At 42.8% G+C, this 11,566-nt stretch overlaps 2 protein-coding genes across 4 annotated transcripts; both read left to right on the forward strand.

Moving 5' to 3' along the window:
* On the forward strand, positions 1 to 3,886 carry thap7 (THAP domain containing 7). Of its 3 annotated transcripts, none has more exons than XM_061760692.1 (5): positions 1 to 98; positions 1,001 to 1,080; positions 1,201 to 1,338; positions 1,670 to 1,771; positions 2,833 to 3,886. In XM_061760692.1, exons 2-5 carry the CDS (start codon positions 1,001 to 1,003, stop codon positions 3,803 to 3,805), a joined length of 1,293 nt encoding a protein of 430 aa, XP_061616676.1. In that variant the 5' UTR covers positions 1 to 98; the 3' UTR covers positions 3,806 to 3,886. The 3 variants fall into 3 exon arrangements, with proteins under 3 accessions (XP_061616676.1, XP_061616677.1, XP_061616678.1); XM_061760693.1 differs by having other exon boundaries at positions 1 to 70; XM_061760694.1 differs by having other exon boundaries at positions 11 to 272.
* Positions 3,887 to 5,709: 1,823 nt separating this feature from the next.
* s100v2 (S100 calcium binding protein V2) lies at positions 5,710 to 11,561 on the forward strand. Its single transcript, XM_061760794.1, has 3 exons — positions 5,710 to 5,864; positions 9,568 to 9,699; positions 11,149 to 11,561. Exons 1-3 carry the CDS (start codon positions 5,856 to 5,858, stop codon positions 11,317 to 11,319), a joined length of 312 nt encoding a protein of 103 aa, XP_061616778.1. The 5' UTR covers positions 5,710 to 5,855; the 3' UTR covers positions 11,320 to 11,561.
* The last annotated feature ends 5 nt before the right edge of the window (positions 11,562 to 11,566 follow it).

The following is an 11,566-nucleotide window of genomic DNA, read 5'->3' on the forward strand; positions in this document are numbered from 1 at the left end:
GTCAGCAAAGCCGGAAAAACGCGGTAGGAAAGACACAGCAGCCATCTTCCTGAGGTCAACTCAGCACAGGGTAGTGTTCTTTTAAAGTAAACCCCAAGGTTGTTAAATATTCGTAATTTTTTCCAGACAGAACATGAAAAATGACGTGCATGATGTTCTGTCGCGTTCACGGGGAGTTCGCGTGATGGCTCGTACCAGGCTAGCGTGCTAAGTTGTTTTGCGCTCGCTGAAATTAGCATCAGAAGGTTAGCTGGGATACAGTTGGCGACGAGGTGACAGAATCTACGTGGTGAAAAGTCACTTGCTTGTTTTTGGAGTTTGTACGAACACTGAAGTTCGATACGATGGCGGCCTTGTTAGCTTGTAGCTGCTACATGAGCAATGCGCATACGCGGAAGGGAGCGTTTTGTTTTCTTTCCGGGGCCATTTTAGTTTCCGTAGGGGGCAACGGTTAGGGGTTGTATTTATTTCATTTTAAAATAATGTTCATTCGTTATTTTCACCTATGATTATTTGGAATGAAAATTGTACGTTTTTAATACTTACAGTGCAACTTTTTAAATGTTGGCTGTGTGAATTTTACTCCAGCACACATTGCGTTTTTAAGAACCACACCCATAATAATTTTATGGAGTCAATTCATAGTAAAAAAAGATACCCCGCAGATTATCGCCATCTTCCCCCCTCCACCCCCCCCCCCCCCCAATATTTACCTTGCATGTTTTCAAAATCAATGTTTGTTTTGTGAACTTCACACAAGCATAAGTTGCATTTTTAAGAACCGCACCCTGAATAAATTTATGGAATCAGTCAATTGTAATAAAGGTTCCCCTCTGGATATGTCAGCTCATTTTGTACACAAAACAATCTGTACAATATTGCATCCTAGTTTGCCGTGTTTTAGAACTCCATGCAGTGCACTGAAATGTGTTTCGCCTTTCATGATGTTGCAAAATAACGTTATGAATATATTCCAAGTTGTCGTTTTTATCTCTTTTAGATGCCGAGACACTGTTCTGCTGGTGGCTGCAAATCCCATGACAACCGTGAGACTCGTAATGCCGGCATCACATTCCACAAGTAATAATAAAGCATTGTCTACTGGGAAACAGTTTTTTTTTTTTTTTTTTTTTTTTTGCGTAGCTGAACTAAAGATTGACCGGTCATGATGTCGTCAACTGTGAATATTTGATGGCCCAGGTTGCCCAAAGAAGCCTCTCGTCGGAACCTCTGGATCGGCAACTCCCGCCGTGCAGACTCCTGGGACCCGCAGACCAACTTTGTCTACTTTTGCTCCAAACATTTCACGCCAGAGAACTTTGAGCTGGCCAGCTGCAGGTCAGTAAACACCAAGATGAAACAACAATTTATATCAAGTGGAAGTGGAGTTCTTTACCCCCCCCCCCCCAAAAAAAAAAAAAAAAAAAACAAGGTCGACTGCAGTTTAGCTCCCCCGGAATGTAAGCGCGGACGCACACAACATTGTCTACCGGCATAATCAATAATATTGTGTATAGCATGCGGTAAGTCACCATGCTTTGATCTGCCTGAGAGACAGTTAATAATGTGCAGCTGTTTTGGTTAGCATCAGAGAGTCAAATGTGCTCAACGGTTTTCTATCAAACAGGGATAATTATGCTAACTATGTGTTTCTTTTTTGTGCTGGTAGTGGCATCAGGAGACTGAGGGAAGATGCATTTCCCACGGTCTTTGATTCCTCATCTGTGACCAAATCCAAATGGCTGCGGAAGGTCCTGAAACAAGAAGACAGGTTGGATAGGGGACTTATTGTGCAAAATTGTCTTTTTTTTTATTGCTTGTATTCAAATAGTTGGGGCTTAAGTGTCAAAGTACACCACCAAGTAAGTCTTCTGTTATCTGCCTATTTTAAATACCCTGACTTAGGCGTTTAATTTGTTCTGTGACTGCGGTAGTAACCCAAATCTCAAATCATCTTTCTCTATTGAAATGAATACAGAGGCCATTAATCCATTCCAGCTCCCATAAAACACCAAAAAAAAAAAATTTTTTAACAAGGAAGTAGTACCTTACTGTATTGTGCTTCATAAAAGCCATATAGTTAAGTAGTTTAACATGATTAAATAGAATGTGAAGAATCAAACAGTTTGTACATCATGATTTTATGCATTAATTGTGTGGCTCCTTCTTGTGTGCGTGCCTTGGCCACCAGAGGGCACCGTAACACATGCAAACGTACATACACGAAGAAGACAGCTACATTAATATTGACCATTTTCACACAGGATAAAGAATATATGCCTATTTTTATATTGTCTGTCTACATGTATGTAGACAGACAATATGCAACGCCATTTGTGTTAAAGTATGCATTTCTCAAATGGTTATAACTACCGTAACATCGATGCTTGTTAGCCTGTCTAAGGCATATACATTGTGTGTTAGCATTAGGCTAGCAGACTTTCGTCAGACAAAGTTATGTGCTGTTTGGTTGAATACACAATTTGTAATTCTCTTCTCTTTATGCTTAATTTTCTAATTAACTTCAACTGGGAGTTTCAATCAACAGCTTGAACCGAGCAATTGGCGTCTTTTCTGAAGAATTGTTTACTAGCTGCCAAACTGCTGCTTGTTGTGAAGTTCGCTACCCCCATCTAGCGCTAGTTAACCAAATTTTTGCTCACAACGCAAGACACAAAAAAATCGCTTAAGTGATGTCTCGTATCTTGAAAAAAAAAAAAAACCTTAAGTCAGGTCACTCTTAAGTCAAGGTACCCCTGCACTATTGGACTATTGCTGTTTCAACCAATTATGCTGATCTACCCGTATCGCTTTGTGTATTTTACTGTGTAGAAATGGGAACGTTTCGGGCGAGCAGAGCGCTGACAAGTGTCAAACTCCAGTCGACTCCACAGTTCAAACGTCACTTGAAGCAGAGGAGACCAACGAGGAGCAACCCACAGCTTCTCAAGAGACAGCACAAAATGAGGGGCAGCAATGGCCCCGAGACGAGACCCCTTCACCTCCGCCGGCGTCACCCCCTCGCGCCGTCTCGCCGTCGCGCTACATGCGCCGCCTCCCCCCGCGCCCTGGCTTTTACCTGCCCAAGGAGCACAGCTACGCCCAGCTCTGCCCCCTGCTGTGGCGGAAGCGCTACGACAAGGCCGTGGACTACCTGGAGAAGACCCTGCGGCAGCTGCACGCCGCCCGGCGACGGGAGAACCGACTGCGGGGCTCCCTGCTGAGACTGCGCGACAGACAGCAGAAGATGCAAGTAACCAGAGATGACTCCAAGAGCGCGGGGGGCTTCCGTTCTCAAGGGGGGGATTCTAGAGGTGTGGGTGAGCTTGGAAATGCTGCAGAGAAGTACTGTTGTTACTGCGGGAGAGGCCAAACGGAGAAATTCACCGAGGAACATAACTCCAAGGGGACAAATTCTCCAAGTTTCCCACTTGCAATCCAAGCTACGCGACACCTGCCCGACTGCCGTTGTGAGCAATGCAAGTTCAAAGGCAAGTCTCATAATCAGGACCCGCAACAGTCGCTGCTGTGGATACAAGGCGAAGCCGAGGGGCAGTTCATTCTGGTCCCAGTCCCCGACGAAAACCAGTTCCAGAAATATTTCACCATGGAGGATGTCGCCTGCCAGGCCGGCCCGGCGTCCCGACCGGACTCTGAGAACGTCGGCGGTCCGACCCGAACGGGAAGACAGCAGCGTCCCGTCTTCGACACCTCATTGGAAGAACTGAGTGAAGACGTGAGGGAGAAACTGAAAGAACACCTGGAGGGCTTTCACCTGCAGCTCACCAGCGAGTTCACCAACTGACAAACTGACGAGCGATTGTGTTCAACCGACGGAATGAAATGGTCATAACGGTATTTCAAAGAATAAAAAAAAAAAAACATATGCCCGGAATGTCATTTTAAGACTTATTACAGTGCATTTAGGTACAAAATCTAATTAAGTTCTCAGGTTTACTGGAAGTCAATATTAGTTTTGTGCACGTGTTGCATTTTTAAGAACCACACCTCAAATAATCTCATGGAATTAATTCACAGAATGAAATCTTCTCCCCCAAAATATGTCTTTGTAGTAGTTGCAGTGCAATTTTCTTCTTTTAACAACCACATCCTGAAATAATCTTATGGAATAAAGACGTTTAAAACTATTTTTTTTTAAAGCTCCTCCCCAAAGTATTTCATTTAAATACTAAATACAAATAATTCAAAAAATTCTCAGGCTCACTGAAAGTCAATTATAGGTGCACAGGTTGCAGTTTTTAAGAGCCACACCTAATTATCTCACGAAAGACCAAAATCCACATACTAAATTCTCAGGCTCACTAAAAGTCAACGTTAGCTTTAGTTTTTAAGAACCACACCCCTAAAAAAACTTATGGAATCAAGTCCCAGTAATGCAGCTTCCCGCCATAATATGTCAGTTTAGTTTCAATTGCAGTGCACCTTATTCGTGCACAATCCTAAATTCTCAGGCCCACTAATAGTCAACGTTAGCTTCAGTTTTTAAGAACCACCCCACAAATAAGCGTTTTGAATCATGTCAGAGGAAGAAAACTTCCCGCCCATGTCAGTCTTGTACAAATTACAGTTCAAGTTTGGGTACACAAGCCTACTACATTTTTTTTTAACAACCACACCACTAATAATAATATGGAATCAGTACTAAATCCCCAGAATGTCAGGATAGCACTAATTACACTGCAGTCTTTTTTTGCGCACAATGCCACTAAATTCTCAGGCTCACTCACAGTGCAACATTGTGGTGTGCAATCCTACATTCTTGGGATCACTATAAGCAAACGTTAACTTGGGTTTTTAAAAGGCACGCCCCTAATAATCTTATGGAAACAAGTATTTGCTGGCGATTGGAAGTGTATTGACACTTTGTGTTCACACTGCGCTTACCTTTGTGTGCGTTTTTAATGCAATACACTCCACATTATGTGATCATGCCGAAACAATTTGCTGATCGGGCGTGGCGGGTGACCCCTTCTTCCCATATTTGACCAGCTTCGGGTGGGCGGGGGCTTATTTTGGATGACCCCCACCTCCCTTTTCCCACTTCCAACACAGCGTTTAGATCATATTTGACGCGACACACCCTTAAGACCCCCTCAAGGACATCATCTTTGAATAATAAATGCTCAACATCTGCTGTGAAAATCTTTTTTTTTTTTTTTGACTAAATTCCTGTGGTTAATTTCAACCAAAATGTTGCGCAGCCCCCTCACTCACACACACCCGAGTGACGGCCCTCGCTCATAAAACCAAATCGAAGGAATGCGGTTGCGCCTGTTTCCGCGTCCTCCTCTTTCCCCCCTCCCTTTTTTTTTTTTTTTTAAATTACTGTTTCAAAACTACTTTGAACCATCACGCTTGCTCTTTCATGCAAATAAATGCAATCTGTGTTTAAAAAAATGGGAGGGGGGGGGGGGGGGGGGGACAAAACGGCAACTAACACTGTCTCATACTAAAACTTTCCAGATGTGGACTTGAAGGCGTTTTGAGGAACCTGACACACTTTTTGAATAAAAACACACACTCCCAACAATCACAATGGCAACACACACATTGTCATGATGTCACATTATAGCGCATTTGGTTCCTTTTTTTTTTTTTTTGTACATCTCCTTCCTGCTTCCCCCCCCCCCCCCCCCTCCTTCTCCTCTTGTCTTTTGCAGCGAGGGGAAGGAGGGAGGATCCGGGACGGCTGCCAGCTGCTGACAACAACGCAGATCCACACACACACACACACAGCGACACGCTGACACACTCACGCACACGCACACACAGCGAGAGGAGTGGATAGACACGCAGGACCAGAAAAAGTTGCCACATTCGAAGCAACAGACGCCATGCCTCAGGTAAGAAAGCAACCAGCAAATTCACATTGATTTCACAGCAAAACACTTGCAAGTAACATGCGCGTCTGTATGTGGTGTTAATAGTAAAACTACGCGTGCCTGTTGGTGATTTACAACACTTTTTGTTTTGTTTTTAAACTGAGCTATGGGCGGCGCGCGTCATGGGAGAAACGGTCAGTCGCGGACGCGCGTTCGAAAAAGCAACTTTAAACCTTTTTTTTTTTTTTTTTTCTTTTTGGTGGACTCAAAGCGACTTGGTTGGCTGCTTTTGTGTCCCAAATCACACACTTTATTACGGGGTACGAGCCGAAGCTTCTCGGTACCGAGACGCTCGCAAGCGGCCCCTCCCAAAATGTATGAAGAAGTTTTTCCAAACGTCGGACTGCGCACGCGCATCATTAACTTGTTTAATTAAAACAAGATGGCATCCTTTTTTTTATTTTTATTTAAATAAATTAAATGATCTAAATAAAAACTGGATGAAATCCATCTGCATGCAGATTGCATGCCAGTCTAGATTCAACAGAGCCTGTATTTAGGTTGCCCACCCCTCTATTAATGCCACCATGTTAATTACTTTCTCAGCATCTGAGCTGGTGGGGGCCTCCCAAAGAAAATACCATTAGTATAATTGATTTAAAAATCTGTTGCTGTTTTTTTTTTTTTTTTTGTCAATGTGAAAGGCCTCCATTCTGCAAGTCGGTCATGCCCCAAAATGTTCCCAAATAAACATAAATCTGCTGTATTTTAAAGATGAAACTAGAAATATATGAAGATCACCGCAGACATTTTGTATGACGCCAAAAAAAAAAAATGGTTTAATCTGTACGCTATAGCAACGACTGCCAAGTGAATTACACTTTGAAGTGGGTAAAATACGCAAAAAGAATCTCACGAGACTTTAGTTTATGCTATTGCAACTAAACCATTGTAGTCTATAAAAAATGACATAAGTGCAGAGCTGAAGGGCTTGCAGCAGCTTGTCATTCTTAAAAGTACAAGGGTGTGGTGTTTTTTTTCCTCGCTCTCTCCGTGTGTGTGCGTGTGACAAAGCTGCCTGCATGCATGGAATAACTAGTTGTCGCAATTTTATATTTATTTTTTTTGCAGAACACTAACGCGTGTGCGTGTCATGTGACTTGATATGTTGCGGGGGTGGGTGGAACAGTGGGCCTTGTACCCTTTTAAACTCTTAAACCGTACAATAATGCACCATAGTACAGTATACTGTGTACATTTTATTCCTTGTCATATGTTTTTATTTTATTTTCGACCGTTTTAATGTTTTAGGCTAGGATGTGTTTATCCTCCCTCCCCAAAATAAAAATAAAAATTACACCATAGACTCAAAATCCCGCAATTTGGCGATATGAATATGAAAAAAAAAAAGTGCAATGCACTGAATCCGCAATAAGTGAACTATAATACAAATAGAGAGGAATATATGATTGCATAATGCTGCATACATTTTTTGAATAGTACCAAAGATACACTAATGTGAACTCCTGCATATTCGTGGTTTGGAATTCTCAAATTCACAGTCGCAGATTTGTCTTCTTCAACCTGTCCTCCATTATTTGCCGAAAAAAAACAATTCCTTGTTTTTTTTTTTTGCACTCAGGCCAAAGCGATAAAAGTATTCCTTTCCCATCTTGTGGCGTATTGGTGTCAAAGAACTATGTTGGCGCAAGTTGAGTAGCTTCATTAAAGCAAAAGTGCTTTGTTGTCATCTTGTAGCATCGTGGTACCAAGGAACTATGTTGGAGCAAGTTGAGGAGCTTCATTTAGACAAAGGTAGTGCTTTGCCGCCATCTTGTGGCATCTTGGTGCCAAGGAGCTACGCTAGAGTGAGTTCAGTGGCTTATTTTACACGAAAGTAGTGCTTTGCACCAGTATTGTGGCATCTTGGTCCTAAGGTGCCATGTTGAAATGATTTGAGGAGCTCCCTTTAGACAAAAGTAGTGCTTTGTCGGCATCTTGGTGCCAAGGAACTATGTAGGAGTGTGTTGCGGAGCTTCATTTAGACAAAAGTAGTGCTTTGCTGCCATCTTGTTGCCAAGGAACTATGTTGAAGTGAGTTGAGAAGCTCCTTTGAAACAAAAGTAGTGGTTTGCAGCCATCTCGTGGCATCTATAGGCAACTATAAATCTTTTGGGAAGGGTTTAATTACTCACAGAGTTTTGCTATTCATGGCGGCGCTCGGTCTACTGCTATCATCCCCGCTATATCATGGTTCATCATTTGCAACCCTGCTACGTTTCGTTTTTCTTAAGTAATCATTTAATTTATTCATTTATTTTTTAACAGTATACTTATTTACTGTAATGCCCTCACACGTGTGGAAAAGAGCGCCACAGTTCCCTAATGTACTTTTCATCCATTTATTAAACGCTGAGAGAAAAGTAAAACACAAAGACAATGAGCACACTCACACAATAACTGCTGTCGGCCACAGCTCACATCCAGACAATCACGCGCAGGCTCGACGACGTCACATGCCACCAAGTTCCGCCTCTTAAAGGCACAGGCACATCTAACACAGACATTACAATATGTTTTCTATACATTTTATGCTTGGAATTACAATGTGTTTAAAAATTGATTAATGAGTTTAAATGTGTTTGAAGTTGGTGGGAGGGGTAACACTACTATAACAAAGTTCCACCTGTTGCGGGTGGGTCTGGATTTTAAAAAAAATGGCATTGGTCTTGGAACTTAATCATTTTTACGGTACAGACAGTACACATACTGTATATAAACCATCATGAAAAAAAATGGAGGATGCCTGACTGGGCTGTGCATTATGGTCGTCTACCACCCTTGCATTTGTAGTTCAAAAGCCTCGTGACTGGCCATGATTTGGATTCTTTTAACCCTGATGCGACTTTTACAGTTAAGGCCCCTGTGCTCTTAACTGACAAGACTAAAGAGTCACACTTTAGACATTTAAAAAAAAAAAAAAAAAAACCCTGCTGTTATGTAAGGTGTCATTTTTAGATGGTTGAACATGGAGTGGGTCACACTGACCCGTGGGCATGTGTGTCTAAATTTAGGGGTAATTATGGCACATTTGTGCTTTTCTAGGGGCAGAAAGAAAAGAATGCGTTTATCGTCATTGAACACTCTACGGCAAATTAGGAGAGAGACTCCTTGCATGATGCAATACAGATATTTACACAAGTGAAACAACAATATCAAAACATTGTAACAATAAGGGGAACAAACTTCTGCTTTGCAACAATCTTAGCAGCAATAGCAAAAAGATATTCAGTGAATCTCATTTATTGCAAGGGATGTTCCATAGGTGAAAATTTGCGACATAGACAAACCATGTAAAAATATAGTTTTTACGGGTTTTACCCCTCTCACATGCTTTAAACGCATTTAAACTTATTAAAACACACTTTTTAACGTTTTCGTGTTCTCACTCTCTCGCTCATTTCTCGAAATAAGATGCACAGCGTGCTTGCTTCAAGCTGTTTATATGAAGTTTACTGTCAAACTGATGCATAAAACAAGAGAATTGTTGTATATTTAAACGCCGAAACCTTCAACCAAACTGTACAATTTCATCTCACAAAAGTTTGCTAGCTTAATGCTAACAAATAATGCGAAACGCCATAGACAGGCTAACTGCTAAAAAAACAAAACAACTGTAAGAACATACAGGTGGTGTAAGATTTCTGGTCTTATACTTTTCTAGTACTCGGACTTGGAGGGCGCCATCAACACGCTGGTCACCCAGTTCCACTCTGCCTCGGCCGACAACGGCCCCACGCTAAAGATGGACGAGTTTAAAGGGCTCCTGTCCTCTCAGCTGCCCAACCTGGCCAAGGTAAGACCACCGCGAGCCCCCCCACCACACACACACACACACACACACAGTGGATTTATAGCAGCTTGGGTATGGCTGCATGTTTCACACGCACGCAAGCACAGAACGAGGCCTTGTGCGCTCCGACAACGTGTGTGTCCGATTGTGTCGCGCAAGCGCCTCTTTGGACTTGAGCAACGTTTCTAAAAGATGCACCGAGTGGAGGTGGGGGGCGGAACGCGGAAACCATGGCCGACCGCACTCGCAGCCTTGGGAGCAAATCACATATTGTCCAAGCGTCTTTTCCGCTGCCTTCTGGTGTGTAAACACCATGATTGATACCTTAAAGCGCTTCTCAAATGAAAGCTGTTTTTTTTTTCCTGCAGCAAGAGAACTCATGGTGATTTTGATGTTGCGGGTCAAATTGACCCCGTTTGACAATCAAGGGAAAAACATTTGATTTATGTTATTGTGCTGGCCTTACTTTTTCCATCTAGCAATTTTCTTTACCGCTTAGCGTCACACTTTGGGTATTTTAATTTTTTTTTAAATTGAAATCACATTGTGTTATTACATTTATTGATGATTGTGTCGAGACTAGTGGCTTCGGCGCCCAGAATGTGGAAAAGAAAAGACAATAAAAGTATTTTCACTCATGGAGGCAGCACTTCATACACGGGTAGTGTGCAGATCCCTGCAGGAGGTGCATCAAGTCGTGGGCGCAGTAACTGGGCGTGGGGAATTGTGACACTTCTACACATTTTCAGAAAGAGGCTGCTCACAATCGATTCACTCGATTGCTTCATTAAAAAAAGTCTATTCTCTTCAAAGTAGTGGCCCTGGGGTACGTTTTGGTATTCCCCGTCAGTGTTCCCCGTGATCGTTCAGCACATTCTTTGAACCGTTGGCTGTTGTGAGCAGAACGAACGCAGCTGGAATATAGGCTTACGTACTTTGTGTTACTGTTAAAGCCTTAAGGTACAGTATATTTACTCTTCGGACACAAAGGTGGAGGTGAGAACTCGAGACGGGCGTGTTCGGAGCTGTTTTCTGTTGTTTGGTTCACTGTGTTGCGGTGCAGGAATAATACTTTTTGATATACTTTACAGTAGTGGAACGCAAGGGCTGCTTAGTGATAGTTAGTGATTTTGAAAAAAGTGCAACGGCAAAGCTTTCATGTTAACGATAAAGCAAATAGTTTAGGATTTTTGGGGTGGCTCGCGGCCCTGAATCCCACTAGAACAGATCCGCCCCTGCACTGAGCAGGTCTCCACAAACGGACGCGAAACAAGCAATTTAGTGCGCTGACCATCTTTGAAACAGCGTTTACTTGGGGATCATTCACGGAGCAGAAAGTGGAGCAAACCATTTTTGCTTCTGAAACGGAAGTCATGCATATTCATGGTGTGCTTGTAAATATAGTGAGTCAGGAGTCCAGAAAAACCAAGATATTTTGCCTGTTTTCCGCAGGGCTTCATGACAGAACAAGGCCTGGGCGAGATTATGCGGAAGATGGGCGTGGGTGACGGCGAGGGCATCTCCTTCTCCCACTTCTGGAACTTAATCCAGAGTCTAGCCACCTCGCAGCACAGCCTCCTCGGCGGCAACAAGGGCACCTCGTGCAGCTGCGCCCTCCTGTGAAGACCCTCCACAAACAACCAATAAAAACAGCTCCGAGGTTCCCCAACCCCCTCACCCCACCGCCCCTGGAAATGTAGAACCCACCACCATCATCATCATCAGATGTTGGGCAGAATACAAAAAAAAAAAAAAAGATGGCCCAAGTGCAAGGCATTCCATTTTTTTTATACGCAAATCATCTCTATATGACAGGTTTTAACATTTCCATCATACTTGTGTAATAAAATAAAGATTCAACGCAGGCTAG

The sequence above is a fragment of the Phyllopteryx taeniolatus genome, chromosome 21 (assembly GCF_024500385.1).
Source record: "Phyllopteryx taeniolatus isolate TA_2022b chromosome 21, UOR_Ptae_1.2, whole genome shotgun sequence".
Classification (NCBI taxonomy): domain Eukaryota; kingdom Metazoa; phylum Chordata; class Actinopteri; order Syngnathiformes; family Syngnathidae; genus Phyllopteryx; species Phyllopteryx taeniolatus.

What these genes read in the sequence shown, in the direction of transcription:
- s100v2 (XM_061760794.1), top strand. An exon ending in AGCTGCCCAACCTGGCCAAG is followed by an intron (nt 9,700 to 11,148) that starts GTAAGACCACCG and finishes TGTTTTCCGCAG; the next exon opens with GGCTTCATGACAGAACAAGG.
- thap7 (XM_061760692.1), top strand. Translation starts at nt 1,001, where the DNA reads ATGCCGAGACACTGTTCTGCTGGTGGCTGCAAATCCCATGACAACCGT. An exon ending in GCCGGCATCACATTCCACAA is followed by an intron (nt 1,081 to 1,200) that starts GTAATAATAAAG and finishes TTGATGGCCCAG; the next exon opens with GTTGCCCAAAGAAGCCTCTC. An exon ending in TTTGAGCTGGCCAGCTGCAG is followed by an intron (nt 1,339 to 1,669) that starts GTCAGTAAACAC and finishes TTGTGCTGGTAG; the next exon opens with TGGCATCAGGAGACTGAGGG.